Source organism: Oncorhynchus keta, chromosome 27 (assembly GCF_023373465.1).
Source record: "Oncorhynchus keta strain PuntledgeMale-10-30-2019 chromosome 27, Oket_V2, whole genome shotgun sequence".
NCBI lineage: Eukaryota > Metazoa > Chordata > Actinopteri > Salmoniformes > Salmonidae > Oncorhynchus > Oncorhynchus keta.
Window position 1 is genome coordinate 28,985,438 of NC_068447.1, and position 23,851 is coordinate 29,009,288.

A 23,851-nucleotide genomic window follows, 5' to 3' on the forward strand; every position below is an offset into this window, starting at 1 on the left:
AACCAAAAATACAGTGGGTGGTCCGCCCGGTTCTAACTAGTGTATTTAACAAAGTCTACCTACGGATAGTGTATGCCCATGGGCGACTTGTCTTGGTTTCACCTTTTCCCACCAGCAAACAAACAAACACCATAACCAAAACAATACTCACAGGTGATGACAAAGGGCTATGGAGGTGCCAAACAAAAGATAGGTTAATACACAGAGGTTAATACACAAAGAGAGTTTTTTAATTTTAAATTTTTTTATTTCACCTTTATTTAACCAGGTAGGCTAGTTGAGAACAAGTTCTCATTTGCAACTGCGACCTGGCCAAGATAAAGCATAGCAGTGTGAACAGACAACACAGAGTTACACATGGAGTAAACAATTAACAAGTCAATAACACAGTAGAAAAAAGGGGAGTCTATATACAATGTGTGCAAAAGGCATGAGGAGGTAGGTGAATAATTAAAATTTTGCAGATTAGCACTGGAGTGATAAATGATCAGATGGTCATGTACAGGTAGAGATATTGGTGTGCAAAAGAGCAGAAAAGTAAATAAATAAAAACAGTATAAAAACAGTATGGGAATGAGGTAGGTGAAAATGGGTGGGCTATTTACCAATAGACTATGTACAGCTGCAGCGATCGGTTAGCTGCTCAGATAGCTGATGTTTGATGTTGGTGATGGAGATAATTCTCCAACTTCAGCGATTTTTGCAGTTCGTTCCAGTCACAGGCAGCAGAGTACTGGAACGAAAGGCGGCCAAATGAGGTGTTGGCTTTAGGGATGATCAGTGAGATACACCTGCTGGAGCGCGTGCTACGGATGGGTGTTGCCATCGTGACCAGTGAACTGAGATAAGGCGGAGCTTTACCTAGCATGGACTTGTAGATGACCTGGAGCCAGTGGGTCTGGCGACGAATATGTAGCGAGGGCCAGCCGACTAGAGCATACAAGTCGCAGTGGTGGGTGGTATAAGGTGCTTTAGTGACAAAACGAATGGCACTGTGATAGACTGCATCCAGTTTGCTGAGTAGAGTGTTGGAAGCCATTTTGTAGATGACATTGCCGAAGTCGAGGATCGGTAGGATAGTCAGTTTTACTAGGGTAAGCTTGGCGGCGTGAGTGAAGGAAGCTTTGTTGCGGAATAGAAAGCCGACTCTTGATTTGATTTTCGATTGGAGATGTTTGATATGAGTCTGGAAGGAGAGTTTGCAGTCGAGCCAGACACCTAGGTACTTATAGATGTCCACATATTCAAGGTCGGAACCATCCAGGGTGGTGATGCTAGTCGGGCATGCGGGTGCAGGCAGCGATCGGTTGAAAAGCATGCATTTGGTTTTACTAGCGTTTAAGAGCAGTTGTAGGCCACGGAAGGAGTGTTGTATGGCATTGAAGCTCGTTTGGAGGTTAGATAGCACAGTGTCCAATGACGGGCCGAAAGTATATAGAACGGTGTCGTCTGCGTAGAGGTGGATCAGGGAATCGCCCGCAGCAAGAGCAACATCATTGATATATACAGAGAAAAGAGTCGGCCCGAGAATTGAACCCTGTGGCACCCCCATAGAGACTGCCAGAGGACCGGACAGCATGCCCTCCGATTTGACACACTGAACTCTGTCTGCAAAGTAATTGGTGAACCAGGCAAGGCAGTCATCCGAAAAACCGAGGCTACTGAGTCTGCCGATAAGAATATGGTGATTGACAGAGTCGAATGCCTTGGCAAGGTCGATGAAGACGGCTGCACAGTACTGTCTTTTATCGATGGCGGTTATGATATCGTTTAGTACCTTGAGTGTGGCTGAGGTGCACCCGTGACCGGCTCGGAAACCAGATTGCACAGCGGAGAAGGTACGGTGGGATTCGAGATGGTCAGTGACCTGTTTGTTGACTTGGCTTTCGAAGACCTTAGATAGGCAGGGCAGGATGGATATAGGTCTGTAACAGTTTGGGTCCAGGGTGTCTCCCCCTTTGAAGATGACTGCGGCAGCTTTCCAATCCTTGGGGATCTCAGACGATATGAAAGAGAGGTTGAACAGGCTGGTAATAGGGGTTGCGACAATGGCGGCGGATAGTTTCAGAAATAGAGGGTCCAGATTGTCAAGCCCAGCTGATTTGTACGGGTCCAGGTTTTGCAGCTCTTTCAGAACATCTGCTATCTGGATTTGGGTAAAGGAGAACCTGGAGAGGCTTGGGCGAGGAGCTGCGGAGGGGGCGGAGCTGTTGGCTGAGGTTGGAGTAGCCAGGTGGAAGGCATGGCCAGCCGTTGAGAAATGCGTATTGAAGTTTTCGATAATCATGGATTTATCGGTGGTGACCGTGTTACCTAGCCTCAGTGCAGTGGGCAGCTGGGAGGAGGTGCTCTTGTTCTCCATGGACTTCACAGTGTCCCAGAACTTTTTGGAGTTGGAGCTACAGGATGCAAACTTCTGCCTGAAGTAGCTGGCCTTAGCTTTCCTGACTGACTGCGTGTATTGGTTCCCGACTTCCCTGAACAGTTGCATATCACGGGGACTAATCGATGCTATTGCAGTCCGCCACAGGATGTTTTTGTGCTGGTCGAGGGCAGTCAGGTCTGGAGTGAACCAAGGGCTGTATCTGTTCTTGGTTCTGCATTTTTTGAACGGAGCATGCTTATCTAAAATGGTGAGGAAGTTACTTTTAAAGAATGACCAGGCATCCTCAACTGACGGGATGAGGTCAATGTCCTTCCAGGATACCCGGGCCAGGTCGATTAGAAAGGCCTGCTCACAGAAGTGTTTTAGGGAGCGTTTGACAGTGATGAGGGGTGGTCGTTTGACTGCGGCTCCGTGGCGGATACAGGCAATGAGGCAGTGATCGCTGAGATCCTGGTTGAACACATCGGAGGTGTATTTGGAGGGCCAGTTGGTCAGGATGACGTCTATGAGGGTACCCTTGTTTACGGAGTTAGGGTTGTACCTGGTGGGTTCCTTGATGATTTGTGTGAGATTGAGGGCATCTAGCTTAGATTGTAGGACTGCCGGGGTGTTAACTATATCCCAGTTTAGGTTACCTAACAGAACAAACTCTGAAGCTAGATGGGGGGCGATCAATTCACAAATGGTGTCCAGGGCACAGCTGGGAGCTGAGGGGGGTCAGTAGCAGGCGGCAACAGTGAGAGACTTATTTCTGGAGAGAGTAATTTTCAAAATTAGTATTTCGAACTGTTTGGGTATGGACCTGGAAAGTATGACATTACTTTGCAGGCTAACTCCTCCCCCTTTGGCAGTTCTATCTTGACGGAAGATGTTATAGTTGGGTATGGAAATCTCTGCATTTTTGGTGGCCTTCCTGAGCCAGGATTCAGACACGGCAAGGACATCAGGGTTAGCAGAGTGTGCTAAAGCAGTGAGTAAAACAAACTTAGGGAGGAGGCTTCTGATGTTGACATGCATGAAACCAAGGCTTTTTCGATCACAGAAGTCAACAAATGAGGGTGCCTGGGGACATGCAGGGCCTGGGTTTACCTCCACATCACCCGCGGAGCAGAGAAGGAGTAGTATGAGGGTGCGGCTGAAGGCTATCAAAACTGGTCGCCTAGAGCGTTGGGGACAGAGAATAAGAGGAGCAGGTTTCTGGGCATGGTAGAATATATTCAGGGCATAATGCGCAGACAGGGGTATGGTGGGGTGCGGGTACAGCGGAAGTAAGCCAAGGCACTGGGTGATGATGAGAGAGGTTGTATCTCTGGACATGCTGGTTGTAATGGGTGAGGTCATTGCATGTGTGGGAGGTGGGAGAAAGGAGGTAACAGGGGTATGAAGAGTGGAACTAGGGGCTCCATTGTGAACTAAAACAATGATCACTAACCTGAACAACAGTATACAAGGCATATTGACATTTGAGAGAGACATACAGCGAGGCATACAGTAATCACAGGTGTTGAATTGGGAAAGCTAGCTAAAACAGTAGGTGAGACAGCAACATCTAGTCAGCTAGCACAACAAACAGCAGGTAAAATGGTGTTGACTAGGCAACGGGGCCGACAGAAAACAAACAAGCAGAATGGAGTACCGTGATTAATGGACAGTCCAGCGTGCATCAGCTATGTAGCCAAGAGATCAGTGTCCAGGGGGCAGCAGTGGATGGGCAGGGAAGCTGGACTGGCGAGTGTTATCCAGGTTAGAAAAACTAACAATGACTAAATAGCTTGTAGCTAGTTAGCTGGTTAGCGTCTGGAGGTTCTTGAGTGTGTTCTAAAAAAAATAAAAATAATAGCGATTCCTTATCACAATGGGTGAGGCAGGTTTCCGGAAGGTATAAACAATTTAAAAATCAAAAAGAGAGAAAGTAAATATGGGTCCAGAGAGTGTTTGGGATGCGGCGATTCAGACGGTTAGCAGGCCTGTGCTAACAAGCTAACAGTTCATAGGCCCGGGCTAGACAGGGTAGCAGGGGTGTGCTACAGGTGCTCTGGCCGGGCTAGCTTCAAGCTAAGTGGGTGGAAACGCTAGCCAGGGGTAATCATCCGGGGTTGCAGTTTAGCTAGATAGCTAGTTGTGAAGATCCAGCTGAAAAATGTTCCATTTGTGGTGGGAATCCGGGGATGAAAAATAAATAGGTCCGTTATGCTCTGGTTAGAGTCGCGTTGTTCGAACTGGCGAGAGCTTTCCGGGCTAAAGGTTAGCTGACGACCGGTTAGCTGAAGACCGCTAGCATAGCTGGTGGATTAGCTGGCTAGCTTCAGTTGAGGGGTTTCGGTTCTGAAGTAAATATAAATACTTTAGGAAAAATAGCTACATTGGGTGAGGCGGGTTGCAGTAGAGTATTTGGAAGCTTAGGTTTAGCAAAATGTTTTTAAAGAGGTATGCGAAGAAAAATATGTTAAAAAAAACTAAAAAGAATCGATATATACAGGGGACAGGACGACAGGACGACTTACTGCTACACAGAGACCTACAGACATGGCATTTACAGAGATATTTAGTTGAAGTGTACCTATGATGAAAATTACAGGCCTCTCTCATCTTTTTAAGTGGGAGAACTTGCACAATTGGTGGCTGACTAAATACTTTTTTGCCCCACTGTATATGATGTGTGCACATGTGTGTTGCGGATGTGTGAGACTATAAGTGCTTGTACACGCTCATACTGCAAGTGTATGGAAAGACTTAATAACCAGTTCTAAAGTGCAGTGGATGGGTCTGTTGGAGGGAAACGCTGTATCTTGACTGTCTGTCTATTGTGTTGCCTGAAAGGCAGCTATCTGCAGCACTCTGGACCTCATTAGTGGGAGTGCCGGGCTCTCAGATCCGCTTTGCTCTGTGCTGCAACCAGAGGAGCCTCACTGACACAAGTCAAACTAACAGGATTGGAATGAATGTAGAATCATCTCTGATATGGAAATGAAGATAGGGGCCTTAACCCTTATGGTGTCATTAGTTGGTTTTTGGCCTGGGTTTGGCTCCGGTCATGGAGCCTCAGCTGGACTTCTAATGCTTAATTCATCTTTCTTAATGCTCTGTATGCATGGTGTATAGGCCTGCTTCTAAAGGCTTCTGGACCTGGTAGATGGAGTTGTTATTGTATTTTGTCTGTAGTCCTCTGTCTGCTGTGCTCTTTGCCTTAATGCAGTGACTAAAAAGGGAGAGCTACTGTAATGACTGATGTGTATCACTTTGCTGTATTGCGAATGTGCCACGACAGGCTGCCTTTGAATTTTGTCCATAGTCTCATACTCATAATAGTAAATTGTTGGCGGGTTATGTTGTTTGATTTATTTACAACATAACACTCAGCAGTCCAGACATGCATTCATTTTCTTATTGCAAGGTGTCATCTACTCCGTCAGTAGCCCATTTAGGTTGTCTCCTGACATAGACAGGGAGCCTCAGTCCACCTCTTTTGGCAACCTCTCTGATGTCTGAGGTCGATCCGTCACATGTAACGTCTGATATCTTCCAATCTCTTTATTTTCTCCCTCTTTCACCTGTCTTTGCTGTCCATGGAATGACATGATAATCTCCCCCTCTTTCTCTCTTTCTCCCTTTCCCTGTCTTTTTCTGTCAGGATGAGACTTCAGTGAGCAGTGAGGACTTTGATATGAACGACCCCACATGGATATCAGCTGATCACGGCCCTGCTTCCAACCTGAGTCCCCCGAACCGCAGAGAGAGAATGCACAGCCCACAGAACGCACACATTAAGGAGGAGGACGGTAAGAAAGAGCTCCTATTGCTGCTTTCTCGCTCCTCTCTCTCTCTCTCTCTCTCTCTCTCTCTCTCTCTCTTGTCTCTCAACACACTCATCCGTATCCCCTTTCTTCAGACTTACACATCTCTCTGACTATCTCTCTTTCTCCCCTGATCTCCCCTCTCTCAGCTCTCTCTCTTTTATTGAAATGAAATCCCTCATAGGTATGGTTGGTGGGGAAAACTGAGAACTTTGAAGAAAGGGATTTGTGTACAGCTGCTATAAAGAGACAGTACAATTAGCTGTTCAACACTGTACCCACAACAACATGCACTCCTCACACTAAGTCAGTCAGTGTGTTAGTTAGGCTGGTAGAGATAAAGCTCTTTGGATTTTGATGAGAGTGGAGTGGAAAGGCCAGGGTGAAGCGAGAGAAGATGTTGGAATCAATTTCGATCACCATTCTGCTCTCCCTGCTTCCGGTGTGGGGGAAGGGCTACTGTTCCCATACCAGTGAGGAAAGGGGTGAACAGAGAGGGTTGGATGGAGGTATGGATAGAGCTGGGAAAAGAGGGGCAGGGAGCCTTGTAAGGTCCTCTAGACCAGCTAGAGAAGGCCTCCTGGGACAGGTTAAGCCACCACCACCACCACCTAAATGGTGCTCACCTTGAACTCTGTGTGGGGACACGACAAAAGGTTCATGTATTCTAATCCACACTGTAACAGCCAGTGTGAGTGGTACTGAGCAGGGAAACATTTGCCCCTTAATAGAAGTACCAGCGTGTTTTACTGAGCACCGTGATGTTTTTCCCTGACTCCATCTTTCAGCAGGCTGAGGAGAAACAGCTTGGCCGTGGTGATTGACATGGCTTTGCCTGCTGCTGCTGTCAGGTAAATGTGCAGAGGTAATGTTCCCAGAGAGAGCCATCATTACATGTCCGCTCGCTGCCTCTTTAGCCCGGCAGCAGCAAGCAGTAGCAGATGGGACCTGGGAGCAGCATTGCACACGGCGGATGGACGCACCGCCGAAAATAAGCTAATAAATCAAATAGCTAACAGTGGAGAACACCGCCAGCCGTGCTCTCTCCTTCTCTAACAGTGGAGAACACCGCCAGCCGTGCTCTCTCCTTCTCTAACAGTGGAGAACACCGCCAGCCGTGCTCTCTCCTTCTCTAACAGTGGAGAACACCGCCAGCCGTGCTCTCTCCTTCTCTAACAGTGGAGAACACCGCCAGCCGTGCTCTCTCCTTCTCTAACAGTGGAGAACACCGCCAGCCGTGCTCTCTCCTTCTCTAACAGCGGAGAACACCGCCAGCCGTGCGCTCTCCTTCTCTAACAGTGGAGAACACCGCCAGCCGTGCTCTCTCCTTCTCTAACAGTGGAGAACACCGCCAGCCGTGCTCTCTCCTTCTCTAACTTAAGGAGACAAGAATCTTATCTTCTATTCTTCAATAAGTCAAAAGTCGAAACGTCTATACAGAAAGGCTTGTTGTTAGCTAGCCATTTGTGTTGTAGCTTATAGCCTAATATTTCCTGTCTGAGAAAATGAGATGTTTATGGGAACCTCTAATATGGCCCTCCAATAGAGAACTTTGATAGGCAACCTTGACTTGTCACTGGGAATGATTTGCTGGAGGGAGTAAACCTTCCTCCTCGCTGTCTATTTTGAACAGACTGGCTCCTCTCCCATCCATCCCATTTATCTGTTCTCTGAGGTGGGGGGGGTCACACTTTGACTCAGGGTTGTGACATATCCCAGGAGCGCCCCACAAGAGATTCTCAGGCCCAGTGCTTAAGAGTGGCTATGATTGCACTGGGGCTCCAGAGGGAACCACGAGGGGCTCCTGATGCACTGACCTCCCCAGCCTGAGAGGCTTCTCGGGTAGCTGGCTGAGCTGTGGAGTGGCCCCTCGAGGAGCTCTCACTGGAGCTGTGACTGGAATGGTCATTGGGCAAGTGTCTGTGACAACAAGATGTACGACTCTGTAGTAGGCACTAGGCACTTCCCCCTCACCAGAGAGAAAGGGCCCACAAGACTCAGCCAATCAGACATGTCATCCAGGCGGATTACTCTGTATCTGGGTTGACATTCTTAGTAACGAAGTACACCCATTACAAGTGATTTAGGAAGTTGTCGGTTTGTTTCTGTGTGTGTTTCCTGCTTTGGATTCTTACATGAATGATGAAGCACTGCTCTACTCATTCAGCTAGCTACTGTGATTTCCCACAGTAAAGTGGAGGACTGTACCATATAGGGAAGGTGGTGGGAAACACTATGCTATATGATGACTGGGGACTCGGACCACATGGTCCATGCGTGTAGAACTATGACTAGCTTTGAACACACACACACACAAAGCAAGAGAAAACTGTCTGTAGGCTTTAGAAACCATCTGACAGGCTGAGTAATTTCCCTACATTTCCCTAAACAGTGTACACGTCCTGCTAGTGCACGTTCAGTGCATGTGACGCACACTGTTATGTTATTTATAAAAACTCATCCTCCATTTTTTATAAAAACCCTCATGGTCAGAGTTCACAGTGCAGCCAGAAATGTGTTGAGATGACCGCACAGTGTCTAGGTCCCTGCTTCCCTCCCTGGAGGCAGAGAGAGCAGACCAGAATACAACCACCTCACTGCTGCAGCCTCTAGCCCAGTGGCACACATGGCCTAAGGTGTTTGAAGTCACTGAAAGTAGGCCAGTTGAAAATGACAGGATGGCTTTGACCTGCCTCACCTCGAGCTACACGATCCAGGTCACCTGTTAAAGAAAATAAATAGATGAGAATGACAATGCTGCATTATCTAATAGTCAGCGTATTGAGCTGGGAAGGAACGTGGCAAAATATTGTATGGACGGCTGGAATATACTGTTTTTAAACAGTTTAGGTAGTGGTACCACTGCTGCTTCAAAACACTAATGGGACCAGACCTAATCAGACCTAGCTAATACTTGTTATAAGCCCCACAGACTTCTTCACATCAGTATTGAAAGAAGCGAACAGAAGAACACCGTATGTATTATTGGGGAAAATAGATGATACCTCAATAACTGTCTGTCCCTGACCGTACTACTGGGCTAAAGACAGACGCAGGCTAGGAGGCCTTCAGAATAAACCTGCCTCTATTAGGTTGAGAAGAACAGTGGATACGTCCCAAATGGCCCCATATTCCCTATATAGTGCACTACCTTGGTCAAGAGTCCAGGGAGTAGGGTGCCAAATGGGATGAAACCAGTATTTCTACTGCTGCATCAGATCTGATTTCCCACATAGGCAGCACCACAGTGCACGGGGCTCCGAGGCAAGTAAGGGGAGGGGCTAAAAATGGTGCTGGTAATAATGTGATAACCTAATGGAAATACTATTAAATATTCAGCGTCATTAACATATGACATTTCCCAGTGTGTTCTATTTGATTGTGTGTGTGTTTGCCAAGTTAATCTCGTGGATTTGTGGCTCGGATTCCACGCACGCACGAGAGGGAGGCTGCAGAGAGAAGATAAAAAATCCTCTTCAGATGAATTATAGGAGATGACCAGGATAGGAGGAGTATGCTGTTATTTTGTCCAGTTTGACTACACCTCCACCTTCCCCCAAATTCACAGGCTCCTGAGAGATGCCAACAACCATAAATGTGTGTGATCATGCGAGTGTTGTGGGAGCATGACTAACACTAGTTGTGTTTGTGAAGAGGAAGAAGGCTTTCTGCTGAGTTAGGGCCACCCCCCCTCCCTCCCAACACACACACACAAAAATAATAAGGCAAGTAAATGAATTATTTCAAGCAAAAGCTCACTCGCAGGGAGAGAGACAGGTAACAATTTGTTTTGTTTATAGGAATGAATACCAGCTGTGATTGAGAGCCTGCCTGTTGGCATATTTATAATCAGTGTTTTTCTCTGGGAAACTGCAATTAGGTAGCTGACTTTAAGCAGGACCAGCGTCTCAACCTGGTCTTAATGAGGTAGTAGTGACTAGCTGGACGCTGCCTCAGAATGTTGTGACTCCCTGCGGCTGGCTGCACAGGAGGCCATGGGGATAGAGAGGTTGGAGTCCTCCATCTGCTTTCCTCCCCCTGCTTGCTAACTACTAAGCTCTTCCCAGAAAACCAGTCTCATTCCCTGGCTGAGTACAAGGTGTGTGTGCTGCCTGAGAGTGTGCGTTTTTTAAGACCTTGGGATCACTCCCCACCCATGTCTCTTATTGTTTTATGGTAGGGTAGAAGGGTGCATTTCAGAGAACTGGCGTAAAGGTTGCCCCATAAATCCCCAAATTCTGAAATCAGATAAGGATGGAGCGACGAAGTGTGTTTGTTTTTCTACAAGGTGGTTTCTCAGCAGCATCCAGTGACCAGAGGTATTGCGACAGCTCCTTTAGCCTCAGCAGGCCAACGTCGGCAACAACAAAAGAAGGGTTCAGAGCAGTTCAGCACCCTTTCATAGCCGTCATTGGGTTTGTGTGAAATAGCTGTCCGTTTCACACAACTAAGCTTGCTATGTGTGACGAGAGTCAAAGATGTCATGGCTAGACGTTAAGCTGTTACCTGCAGTACATACAATACAGTGCAGTTGTAATGAAGTGGCCTATTGTGTAATAACATCTAATTAAATTCTAATTATTGAATATTAAATATTATTTACAGTGCACCACCTGTATGTTCTTATTCCGCAAGTAACAATCAGTGCAATGCTGTACAGTGTAGTACAGTACAGTGTATTACAACAGTATTGTACAATAAAGTGCAGTGAGTGACTGGGTCTACCTACCTGCACTAATGGAGATATTCTATTGTGTTTGTCGGCCTTAACACCAATGATGGTGTACATCCTATCCTTCCACAGTGGGGAATGGGGACGACGGCAGAGTAGATCCAGAGCTGACAAGATGAGACAGATGTTTCCAAGAGAGGGATAAAATGAGATCACTCAGGAACCCAGCTGCCAGGTTAGGCCTACTACACCTCCTATGAACGTGGACAGAAGGGTTAAAACCATCCCACCATCTGCCTCACAGCCCCGGCTTCAGATCATCATCTAGCGTAACACCCTCTCGTACGTACACACAGCTAGGTCAAAGGCTGTGTGCAAGGTGAAGTTGGGAGGAACTCTGGGCCACAACACCGACAAGCCCTCCATAGGCCTGAAGGTTAGCTTGGTGTCGTAGATATATTTACACTTTGCATACTGCACTTTCCCTTGATCCCTAAATAATCAAATACATCTCATCAATTCAAATATTAGTGTTAGAAATCCTTTCATCTACAGTGCCTTGCGAAAGTATTCGGCCCCCTTGAACTTTGCGACCTTTTGCCACATTTCAGGCTTCAAACATAAAGATATAAAACTGTATTTTTTTCTGAAGAATCAACAACAAGTGGGACACTTGTGCAAAATTATTCAGCCCCCTTAAGTTAATACTTTGTAGCGCCACCTTTTGCTGCGATTACAGCTGTAAGTTGCTTGGGGTATGTCTCTATCAGTTTTGCACATTGAGAGACTGACATTTTTTTCCATTCCTCCTTGCAAAACAGCTCGAGCTCAGTGAGGTTGGATGGAGAGCATTTGTGAACAGCAGTTTTCAGTTCTTTCCACAGATTCTCGATTGGATTCAGGTCGGGACTTTGACTTGGCCATTCTAACACCTGGATATGTTTATTTTTGAACCATTCCATTGTAGATTTTGCTTTATCTTTTGGATCATTGTCTTGTTGGAAGACAAATCTCCGTCCCAGTCTCAGGTCTTTTGCAGACTCCATCAGGTTTTCTTCCAGAATGGTCCTGTATTTGGCTGCATCCATCTTCCCATCAATTTTAACCATCTTCCCTGTCCCTGCTGAAGAAAAGCAGGCCCAAACCATGATGCTGCCACCACCATGTTTGACAGTGGGGATGGTGTGTTCAGGGTGATGAGCTGTGTTGCTTTTACGCCAAACATAACGTTTTGCATTGTTGCCAAAAAGTTACATTTTGGTTTCATCTGACCAGAGCACCTTCCACATGTTTGGTGTGTCTCCCAGGTGGCTTGTGGCAAACATTAAACAACACTTTTTATGGATATCTTTAAGAAATGGCTTTCTTCTTGCCACTCTTCCATAAAGGCCAGATTTGTGCAATATACGACTGATTGTTGTCCTATGGACAGAGTGTCCCACCTCAGCTGTAGATCTCTGCAGTTCATCCAGAGTGATCATGGGCCTCTTGGCTGCATCTCTGATCAGTCTTCTCCTTGTATGAGCTGAAAGTTTAGAGGGACGGCCAGGTCTTGGTAGATTTGCAGTGGTCTGATACTCCTTCCATTTCAATATTATCGCTTGCACAGTGCTCCTTGGGATGTTTAAAGCTTGGGAAATCTTTTTGTATCCAAATCCGGCTTTAAACGTCTTCACAACAGTATCTCGGACCTGCCTGGTGTGTTCCTTGTTCTTCATGATGCTCTCTGCGCTTTTAATGGACCTCTGAGACTATCACAGTGCAGGTGCATTTATACGGAGACTTGATTACACACAGGTGGATTGTATTTATCATCATTAGTCATTTAGGTCGCAAAGTTCAAGGGGGCCGAATACTTTCGCAAGGCACTGTATGTCATTTCTTGTAGCTTTCCCTAATAACACACAGAGCAGGACAATGCTCTCTGGATGTAGACCCTAGTGCTTTCACCTCTCTTCCTTTCTCTCTCGCCATGCTTTTCCTGTTTGTCTCCTGTAAAGGAGCTTTAGTCTGCATGTTTCCCTTACCCAACCTTCTGGGACCCCCGCCACCACCCCCTCCCCTGCAGTACTGCTGCCTGATCCCCTGCCTGCTGCCTTCTCCGTGGGCTTTGGGCTCTTGTTGGAAGGTAATGAGATCAGATAAAGCTCTCTTCAACTCCGGCTCTAGCCCTGGCCCACAGTATCCTACACTCCAGTCACTCACAGCCACAGCCTGATACTGGAGGAGGGGAGGGACTCCGGGAGAGAGAGTTGTGCAGTGTGGCGCAGTGCTGTGCTGAACTCAATGGGCTGGACATGGAGGGAGGCAAGGAAGACAGGGCTGGGCCTGAGGTGGCACTGGGACTGGGCACTGCTGAGGAGAGATGATGCCACATGACGACTTAGTCAACATAGTGCTTACTAACAAGGCTAATGTCCTTCGTCATCAGAAATACAGTATCATTAATATCAGGCACAATTATAGGCTGAACAGGTCAAATTTCCAAATCCTTTGGTTTTCCCAAGATACTCCCAACATGGCCACTTCCACTTGGCTATTTGTGCCTAAACGGGATTACTGTCAGAAGAGGGAGTGAAAGTGTTAGCTACCAGCTCCCATTTTGACCAACCCTGAGGTTATAATTTACACTGTACACAGTTTTCTGACTCTGACAGTGATTTATGATTTTATTTTTACATTCACGGGTCAACTCCATTTTCTCATTCTCCTAACCCTCAACCCCACTCTTTTATGTCCCTTCCAGCCTTGAGGATATTGCCTTGCTGTGTTGGGCTGGTTGATGGCGGGAGGATGGAGGGGGAGTCTGGGCTAGGGCTGCATGGGGCTGGGGAGTGTGTGAGCTTTAGTCTGCCTGCTTCAGGGACAGGCACTCCCAGATGATGGATGGATGTGACTCTGTGCACAATGTACTGCGCTAGGCTAACCCGAGACACTGAGGGTGTTTCCCAATACTACCGTTCTCCGAGGACGTTCTCTTGAGTACGTTATTGTGAGGATGAGGTTGTACAGAATGCATTTGAGAAGCACTACCCCCTCCAGTGCTACTGCATTTCCTTTCACCAATACAGACATCATGAGAACTACATAAAGCAAACACAAGCTTGTAACTTCATACTTAGCAGCTAGCTACAGTGCCTTGAGAAAGTATTCATACCCCTTGACTTATCCCACATTTTGTTGTGTTACAGCAACTACACACAATATTCTAAAATGACAATGTGTTTAAAATGGAATACAGAAATATTTAATTTACATAAGTATTCTCACCCCTGAGTCAATACTTTGTAGAACCACTTTTGGCAGCCATTACAGCATTGAGTCTTTCTGTTTACACAAATGGATTGTGTAACATTTGCCCATTATTATTTTCAAAATTATTCAAGCTTTGTTCAGTTGGTTGGTAATCATTGCTAGACAACCATTTTCAGGCCTTGCCATAGATTTTCAAGTAGATTTTAAGTCAAAACTGTCACTCGGACACTCACGAACATTCACTGTCTTCTTGGTAAGCAGCTCCAGTGTATATCTGGGCCTATGTTTTAGGTTAATGTCCTGCTGAAATGTGAATTCATCTCCCAGTGTCTGGTGAAAAGCAGAGTGAACCAGGCTGTCCTCTAGGATTTTTGTCTGTGCTTAGTTCCATTTCTTTTTCATCTTGAAAAACTCCCCTATCCTCAACGATTACATGTATACCCATAACATGATGCAACCACTACTATGCTTGAAAATATGGAGAGTAGTATTCCGTAATGTATTGGATTGGATTTGCCCCAAACATAACACTTTGTATTCAGGACAAAAGTTAATTGCTTTGCCGCGACCGGGAGGTCCGTGGAGCGACAAACAATTGGCCTAGTGTCGTCCGGGTTAGGGAGGGTTTGGCCGGTAGGGATATCCTAGGCCTCATCGCGCACCAGCAACTCCTTTCGACCTTCGTCTCTCCCAAGCCCGTAAGGGAGTTGTAGCGTTGAGACAAGATAGTAACTACTAACAATTGGGTACCACGAAATTGGGGAGAAAAAAAGGGGGTAACATTTAAAAAAAAGAATAATAATGTTGATAAACATAATTCCACTTTGGCATTATGGGGTATTGTGTGTAGGTCAGTAAGTCATACTTTGATTTTGACTCATACTCTGACCGTTTCCTGCTCCAATTTGCGTGCTCAGAGCATATTGAGAAACAACAAACTCAGTCAGAAAGTTAGCTACACAGTCTGGCACTACACACAGTTCCCTCCCTTTCCTGATCCTGTCAGACACTATTTAGGCTATGTGTTAATAGTTGTCTCCTGTTTTTCTCTTGCTTAGAGCTCAGTCATAGACATAGGTCTAAATAAAGTTAGTGTGCAGTGTAAAATCAGTATTATATGTCTGTGATGCTATGTTTCCTTATTAAACTACTTAAAGATATCTTGATGATGGCAAACTTAGAGAGCAATGTTTATGGACAATGTGGAGAAATTGCACGTACAGTAGGGCAAAAAAGTATTTAGTCAGCCACCAATTGTGCAAGTTCTCCCACTTAAAAAGATGGGAGAGGCCTGTAATTTTCATCATAGGTACACTTCAACTATGACAGACAAATTGAGAAAAAAAAATCCAGAAAATCACATTGTAGGACTTTTAATTAATTAATTTGCCAATTATGGTGGAAAATAAGTATTTGGTCACCTACAAACAAGCAAGATTTCTGACTCTCACAGACCTGTAACTTCTTCTTTAAGAGGCTCCTCTGTCCTCCACTCGTTACCTGTATTAATGGCACCTGTTTGAACTTGTTATCAGTATAAAAGACACCTGTCCTCAACCTCAAACAGTCACACTCCAAACTCCACTATGGCCAAGACCAGTCATCTTGACACAACTATGGGAAGCATTGGAGTCAACATGTTTCAGCCTCCCTGTGCAACCTTTCGACACCTTTGAGAGTCCATGCCCCAACGAATTGAGGCTGTTCTGAGGACAAAGGGGGGTGGGGGGTGCAACTCAATATTAATGTTTTAAACACTCAGTGTAGGTTTCATCATTATTGATCGTGACATCTAGGTTTCATCATTATTGATCGTGACTATGCGCTGTCCACTTATGCAAAATTTAAGGGGGCATCGCCTGAAAAACCAACTTACAGTTCGTCCTCTCCAGACTGTTTCATCACTGCCCTTGTTAGTGAATCAGTGTAGTTTGTTTTTGTGTGTATTCCCTTCATGTTGCTCAATCAGAAAAAGACTGATACAGATAGTGATAGCAGGCTATATGACGCATGTGTACGTTGTGTGTGCATGATATATGACGCATGTGTACTGTTGTGTGTGCATGATATGATGCGTGTGTACGATTGTTTGCGCATGATATGATTTGTGTGTGCGTGCATGATATATAACGTGCGTGTACGGATGTATGTGCATGATATATAACGTGTGTGTACGGATTAGGGTTGCACATTTTTGGGAATATTCAGAGGTGGAAACTTTCCATGGAAATTAACGAGAATATGGGAATTAACGGAAATACTGTGGGGCAAAAAAGTATTTAGTCAGCCACCAATTGTGCAAGTTCTCCCACTTAAAAAGATGAGAGGCCTGTAATTTTCATCATAGGTACACTTCAACTATGACAGACAATGAGAAAAAAAATTCCTGAAAATCACATTTGGTCACCTACAAACAAGGAAGATTTCTGGCTCACAGACCTGTAACTTCTTTAAGAGGCTCCTCTGTCCTCCACTCGTTACCTGTATTAATGGCACCTGTTTGAACTTGTTGTCAGTATAAAAGACACCTGTCCTCAACCTCAAACAGTCACATTCCAAACTCCACTATGGCCAAGACCAAAGAGCTGTCAAAGGACACCAGAAACAAAATTGTAGACCTGCACCAGGCTGGGAAGACCGAATCTGCAATAGGTAAGCAGCTTGGTTTGAAGAAATCAACTGTGGGAGCAATTATTAGGAAATGGAAGACATACAAGACCACTGATAATCTCCCTCGATCTGGGGCTCCACGCAAGATCTCACCCCGTGGGGTCAAAATGATCACAAGAACTGTAAGCAAAAATCCCAGAACCACACAGGGGGACCTAGTGAATGACCTGCAGAGAGCTGGGACCAAAGTAACAAAGCCTACCATCAGTAACACACTACGCCGCCAGGGACTCAAATCCTGCAGTGCCAGACGTGTCCACCTGCTTAAGCCAGTACATGTCCAGGCCCGTCTGACGTTTGCTAGAGAGCATTTGGATGATCCAGAAGAAGATTGGGAGAATGTCATATGGTCAGATGAAACCAAAATATAACTTTTTGGTAAAAACTCAACTCGTCATGTTTGGAGGACAAAGAATGCTGAGTTGCATCCAAAGAACACCATACCTACTGTGAAGCATGGGGTGGAAACATCATGCTTTGGGGCTGTTTTTCTGCAAAGGGACCAGGACGACTGATCCGTGTAAAGGAAAGAGTGAATGGGGCCATGTATCGTGAGATTTTGAGTGAAAACCTCCTTCCATCAGCAAGGGCATTGAAAATGAAATGTGGCTGGTTCTTTCAGCATGACAATGATCCCAAACACACCGCCCGGAAAAAGGAGTGGCTTCGTAAGAAGAATTTCAAGGTCCTGGAGTGGCCTAGCCAGTCTCCAGATCTCAACCCCATAGAAAATCTTTGTAGGGAGTTGAAAGTCCGTGTTTCCCAGCAACAGTCCCAAAACATCACTGCTCTAGAGGAGATCTGCATGGAGGAATGGGCCAAAATACCAGCAACAGTGTGTGAAAACCTTGTGAAGACTTACAGAAAACGTTTGACCTCTGTCATTGTACGATTGACCTCTGTCAATCGTACAATGTGATTTTCTGGATTTTTTTTTCTCATTTTGTCTGTCATAGTGTACCTATGATGAAAATTACAGGCCTTTCTCATCTTTTTAAGTGGGAGAACTTGCACAATTGGTGGTTGACTAAATACTTTTTTGCCCCACTGTATACATTGGAAACATGTGAATAATGGTTTTGACTCTGAGTGTCTGGCTGGCATGACACAAGTACAGGACCAAGTGTTCATCCCTTATGTCTCTGCTTTCAACATCAAGCATTTTGAAGGACTAATGGTTGTGAATATATTGTTAGAGTGAGTGTCTACAGAGATGCTCCTCTGCTTATTGTTAAACATCTTTTGGAGTAGTATTTGTACTGAAAACAAGCTTCAGAAAAACAAGACAATGCTGGTGGTTGGCCTTGACCTCAACAGTGTAACACAGAGGAGGAGGGTTGGTGGGGGTTTGTGGGGGTAGAGAACAAGTTGGGACTGGGTGGCTGTGGGGGTTTTATGTGTGTGTGTTTTATGAAAAGTCCTTCGCCTGGTGTAAAAGGAAGATAGGAGACGCCAGCAGCATGCTGTAATCTTGGCTGTGTGATTGGGAAGGGGAGAGCACGCAGCCACAGAGTGCCAGCACTTAACTCCCAGAACGAAGCTCAGTGGCTGGTACTGCCTCCATCTTGTACAAGAGAGCATTAAACACAATGAGAACAAAGGTCAGAAGGTCATACACACAGACAGACAGACAGACAGACAGACAGACAGACAGACAGACAGACAGACAGACCGTTCTCCTCTCCTCTGGTGCTATATGATCCTATCCCCCCTCATGAAACAACACACACAACCACAAAAACAAGAATGACACAGCCAACTGTTCTTTTAAATTGAATTTGCTTGCATCTACTTTATTGTTGTGTTGGTCTGTGTAACACTAAAACTTTAGCTGGCTAAAGCACATACCAGATCTACGTCTTGATTGCGGTCATGCAGTTTTACAGCAGGCCATAAAGTGTTAATAATCTGTAGTTCAGGGAGGAAGGTGCTGGCTGTAAGGCTGTAAAGGTGCTATTCGAGTGGGCTGCTGTTAATGGACCGTTGAGGACCAAAATAATGGGCACGACACAGCGCCCTGTGGCCACCACTGAATAACATGCTCGCTCACACAGTGAATACTAAACACCTCTTTCAAGGGTGAACCCTCGGACATGGGATAATTACACTCACCGATATGAGCTTCACTCTTTGCTTTTACTTAATAGCCTACATCAGTGATTTTAAGGGAGGTAGGAAATGCTTGGTTGGAACAAAATAGGTTGTTTGTTGTGTTTATATAGGTTTAGACCCAGAGCATAGCCTAATCATACTTTCCTTTGTTTCCAGCAGTGTGTGGCTGTGTTAGTGATACCTACCTCAGTCCCCTTCCTATTGTTATACATAAGGCTAGAAAAACCCCATCGGCTATTAGCCCAGAGAAGCTGAGAAGTGAAGAGTCTTTGTGCAGTGCTTCACTGCCAATAATGAGCCACTCCTGACTCCTCCTCCTCCTGCGCCAGTATCGATAACCAGCAGCCCCCCCCACCCCATCAGCACCACCTCCCCTCCCCCATCCAGCAGCCAGTCAGCCCAGCCACCTACCCTGCCTCTGCCTGCCCCAGCCTCCCAGATTACAAGTGACAAAGCTCAGACACATCCCCATCACAGGCTCAACACAACAGGGGCAGCCTCCACTCGTTGGTCTCTCTCCATTCCCTTTCAGTCCCCTTTTCTATGAGGCAGGCCTTCAATGGACCAATTGCATGATCTAGTAGGCCTACAGTGAGCTTTATGCGTTGGCTACTGTGTGGATTATAGCCTAGTGCCATTGTCAATATTATTAGTAAGAGAAGAACTCTGAAAAGATGCGAGCGCTTGTATAGTTTTACGGATCCATGAGTGTCGTCTCAGATCATGGCTCCTGTTAACGAGGTGCTGTCTGTAGGAACGCTGTTAACACCAGAGATGTGGTCTCTTCTCTTCTGTGCCTTTGTAACGGCTTTCTTCCGTTGAAGGAGAGTCGGACCAAAATGCAGTGTGGTTAGTTCGATACATCTTTAATGAAGAAAAAACACGAACAATACAAAAACAACAAACGGAATGTGAAACCCTATACAGCCTATCTGGTGACAACTAACACAGAGACAGCAACAATCACCCACGACATACTCAAAGAATATGGCTGCCTAAATATGGTTCCCAATCAGAGACAACGATAATCACCTGACTCTGATTGAGAACCGCCTCAGGCAGCCATAGACTATGCTAGACACCCCACAAAAACCCCATGACAAAAACGCACCACAATAACCCATGTCACACCCTGGCCTGACCAAATAAATGAAGAAAAACATACATTACTTCGACCAGGGCGTGACAGACGTCCTCTAATGTTAATCACGGGGTTGGGTCTCTCTCACTCTCTCTTTCTCTCACCTATTTAGTGCTGCATGAGGGCTGCCTGTCGTGGTAGCCTCCTCTGCTCACCTCCTCCTCTCATCACCCCCATTATCTATTGCTGGTTGGGTGGACAATAAAGCCTGCTCCTCAGTACCTGCTGGCCAGTCTTACTGTATGAACATGTCATTGGACACCTCATTTTGTGAATGTTTCACTCCTTGACATACAGTACCAGTCAAAAGTTTGGACACACCTACCCAGTTCAGGGTTTTTCTTTATTTTTTACTATTTTCTACATTGTAGAGTAATAGTGAAGACATCAAAACTATGAAATAAAACATATGGAATCATGTAGTATTTAAAAAAGTGTTAAACAAATGTAAATATATTTTATATTTGAGATTCTTCAAAGTAGCCACCCATTGGCTTGGTGACAGCTTTGCTCACTTGGCATTCTCTCAACTAGCTTCACCTGGAATGCTTTTCCAACAGTCTTGAAGGATTTCCCACATATGCTGAGCACTTGTTGGGTGCTTTTCCTTCACTCTGCGTTACAACTCATCCCAAACCATCAGAATTTGGTTGAGGTCGGGTGATCGTGGAGGCCAGGTCATCTGATGCAGCACTCCATCACTCTCCTTCTTGGTCCGATAGCCCTCACATACCCTGGAGGTGTGTTTGGTCATTGTCCTGTTGAAAAACAAATGATAATCTCACTAAATGAAAACTAGATGGGATGGTGTATCGTTGTGGTAGCCATGTTTGTTAAATGTGCCTTGAGTTCTAAATAAATCACGACAGTGTCACCAGCAAAGCGCCATCACACCTCCTCCTCCATACTTCACAGTGGGAACCATGCATGCGGAGATCATCCGTTCACCTACTCTGCGTCTCACAAAGACACGGCAGTTGGAACCAAAAATCACAAATTTGGACTCATCAGACCAAAGGACAGATTTCTACCGGTCTAATGTCCATTGCTCATGTTTCTTGGTCCAAGCAAGTATCTTCTTCTTATTGGTGTCCTTTAGTAGTGGTTTCTTGGCAGCAATTCGACCATGAAGGCCTGATTCACGCAGTCTGCTCTGAACAGTTGATGTTGAGATGTGTCTGTTACTTGAACTCTGAAGCATTTATTTTTTGGGCTGCAATTTCTGAGGCTGGTAACTCTAATGAACTTATCCTCTGCAGCAGAGGTAACTCTGGGTCTTCCATTCCTGTGACAGTCCTCATGAGAGCCAGCTTCATCATAGCGCTTGATGGTTTTGGCGACTGCACTTGAAGACACTTTCAAAGTTCTTGACATTTTCCGGATTGACTGACCTTCATGTCTTAAAGTAATGATGGACTGTTGTTTCTCTTTGCTTATTTGAGCTGTTCTTGCCGTAGTATGGACTTATTATTTTACCAAATAGGTCTGTCTTCTGTATACCACCCCTACCTTGTCACAACACAACTGATTGGCTCAAACGCATTAAGAAGGAAAGAAATTCCACAAATAAATTTTAACAAGGCACACCTGTTAATTGAAATGTTTTCCAGGTGACTACCTCATGAGGCTGGTTGAGAGAACGCCAAGAGTGTGCAAAGCTGTCAACAAGTCAAAGGGCGGATACTTTGAAGAATCTCAAATATAAAATATATTTTGATTCAGAGGGAAATGTTTATCCCCTTGTTTTCCTCTGGCTGTGAGGTCAGGTTGGACAACTGAGGTAGAGGCTGTGTGTGTGTGTGTGTGTGGTGTGTGTGTGCGTGGGCATGTGTGTATGTGACTGGCATTGTGTATGCTGGGCTTGGAGACCGTGTGTGGGAGCGGGGCCGGGTGGGGCTCTACAGTCTGGCCCTTTGTGTGGCTGCTGTGTAGGAGGGAGAGCAGGAACGAGGGTCTCTCTCTCTCTCTCGCTCTTCTCTTCCTCAGCATTGTCTTACACCTCTCAAGGCCAGAGACAACACAATGCTGCAGGCAGGGCCTCAGACAGCCCAGCACAGCTCAGTGGGAGAGACATGGAGAGGGGGAGGACTGTGAAAGGATACACTGACAGAGGGAGGAAGGAGGAGACAGAGGAATACAGTGAGGGACTGATGGGATACACTGAGCAAGGGAGGAGGAGAGAGTAAGGAACGACTAAAAGGATACAGAGTGAGACAGGCCTAAATGGTAAGAAAGTGAGCCAGAGGCAGGACTAAAAAGATACTGTGAGAACGCCATAACCAAACAAAGGATAGTGTATGTATACCAGTCACTCCATAAATAAACCATTATAGTTATGTCTTACCGTCTGGTTATTATTGAGGAAGAATTTAGGGCCCTTACTAAATCAAAAAAATCCCCAACTGGCTATCCAGTCAAAAACATTAGCCTAGACACCAGGCTATTGACTCTTGAATGAAATAAATACAAAGTCAACAATGCCAATATGTTGCCTCGATAGTGTGGGAAGTCTTGTTTTCCCCTTCCCCTGGGAATCTGTCTGTCAGCCTACCTGAATAAACAACCTACGCCTGCTCCATTATTGGCCTAGAATTGCCATTTTACAATATGCCTACAACTGACTGATACAACGGCCCCTGGTGACTAGGTTTAAAGTCCAGGTAGCAGATAATGGACCTTATCAGTATGTAGTTGGTGCTGTATAATAATGGCTTCTAACATGAAAAATAATTTGTTAGTTTACAAATAAAAACCACAAACACTGCTGGAAAGTCACAAACGCAAGATGGTAATTTCTATGACTGCAGGTAGCCTATTGGTTAGAGCGTTGGGTCGGTTACCAAAAGGTTGCTAGATCAAATCCCTGAGCTGACAAGGTAAAAATGTGTTGTTCTGCCCCTGAACAAGGCAGTTAACCCACTGTTCCCCGGTAGGCCATCATTATAAATAAGAATCATTTGTTCTTAAATAAATAAAAAATCACACAGTGGAGGAACATATTGCCAGTAGCCAACTAAACATGCTAAGCTCGTGCGTACCAAATAGCACTTAACTTTTTAGTATGGAAACCATCTGTGTGGATTTTTCTACTATATTCACAACATATTGACACTATTTCTGTCACGGGCGTTGTAAGAAGTGGTTCAAACTGCAACGTGGTGAGCGTACATATTCCCTTTATTTATAGAAAATGTATCCAAGAAAATGACCGTGAAGCTTAACTTCGGCTATAATACCGCTAACAAAGTCAACTACCCACACTGAAAGGAGGGGAAAAGGGGCTACTTAAATATGATTCCCAATCAGAGACAACGATAGACAGCTGTCCCTGATTGAGAACCATACCTGTCCAAAACATAGAAATAAAGAAACATAGAATGCCCACTCCACATCACACCCTGACCTAACCAAATAGAGAAATAAAACGTTCCTCTAAGGTCAGGGCGTGACAATTTCAATCTAATTTCATCAATTACATGTGGAAAAACATATTTGAGGGAACTAATGGTTTCCATGTAATTGATGAAATTAGATTGTAATAGTGTCGATATGTTGTGAATATAGTAGACATTTCCTCATAACCGCATGCATGCCAGCAGCAGATGTGAATTCTCTCCTCCCTCTCTTCCCAGTTTTAGCTTGCGGTTATCACTGTCTAACTGGCTAGATTTATGATATTTACTAGCCCATACCAGTGACAAAAAATATGTGGACATCTCATTAATATGGAGTTGGTCCCCCCTTTGCTGCTACAACAGCCTCCACTCTTCTGGGACTTCTTTCCAGTTGTTTGAACATTGCTGTGGGGATTTGCTTCCATT

General features: G+C 45.3%; 1 protein-coding gene across 2 annotated transcripts in view; it reads left to right on the forward strand.

Moving 5' to 3' along the window:
* The window catches only part of LOC118374624 (nucleolar protein 4-like), a 154,861-nt gene that overhangs the window by 85,664 nt on the left and 45,346 nt on the right, over positions 1–23,851 (forward strand). For both annotated transcript variants that reach the window (XM_052482104.1, XM_052482103.1), the window contains exon 5: positions 6,018–6,165. In XM_052482104.1, the coding sequence (XP_052338064.1) occupies positions 6,018–6,165 (148 nt within the window). The remainder of the gene's footprint in view (positions 1–6,017; positions 6,166–23,851) is intronic.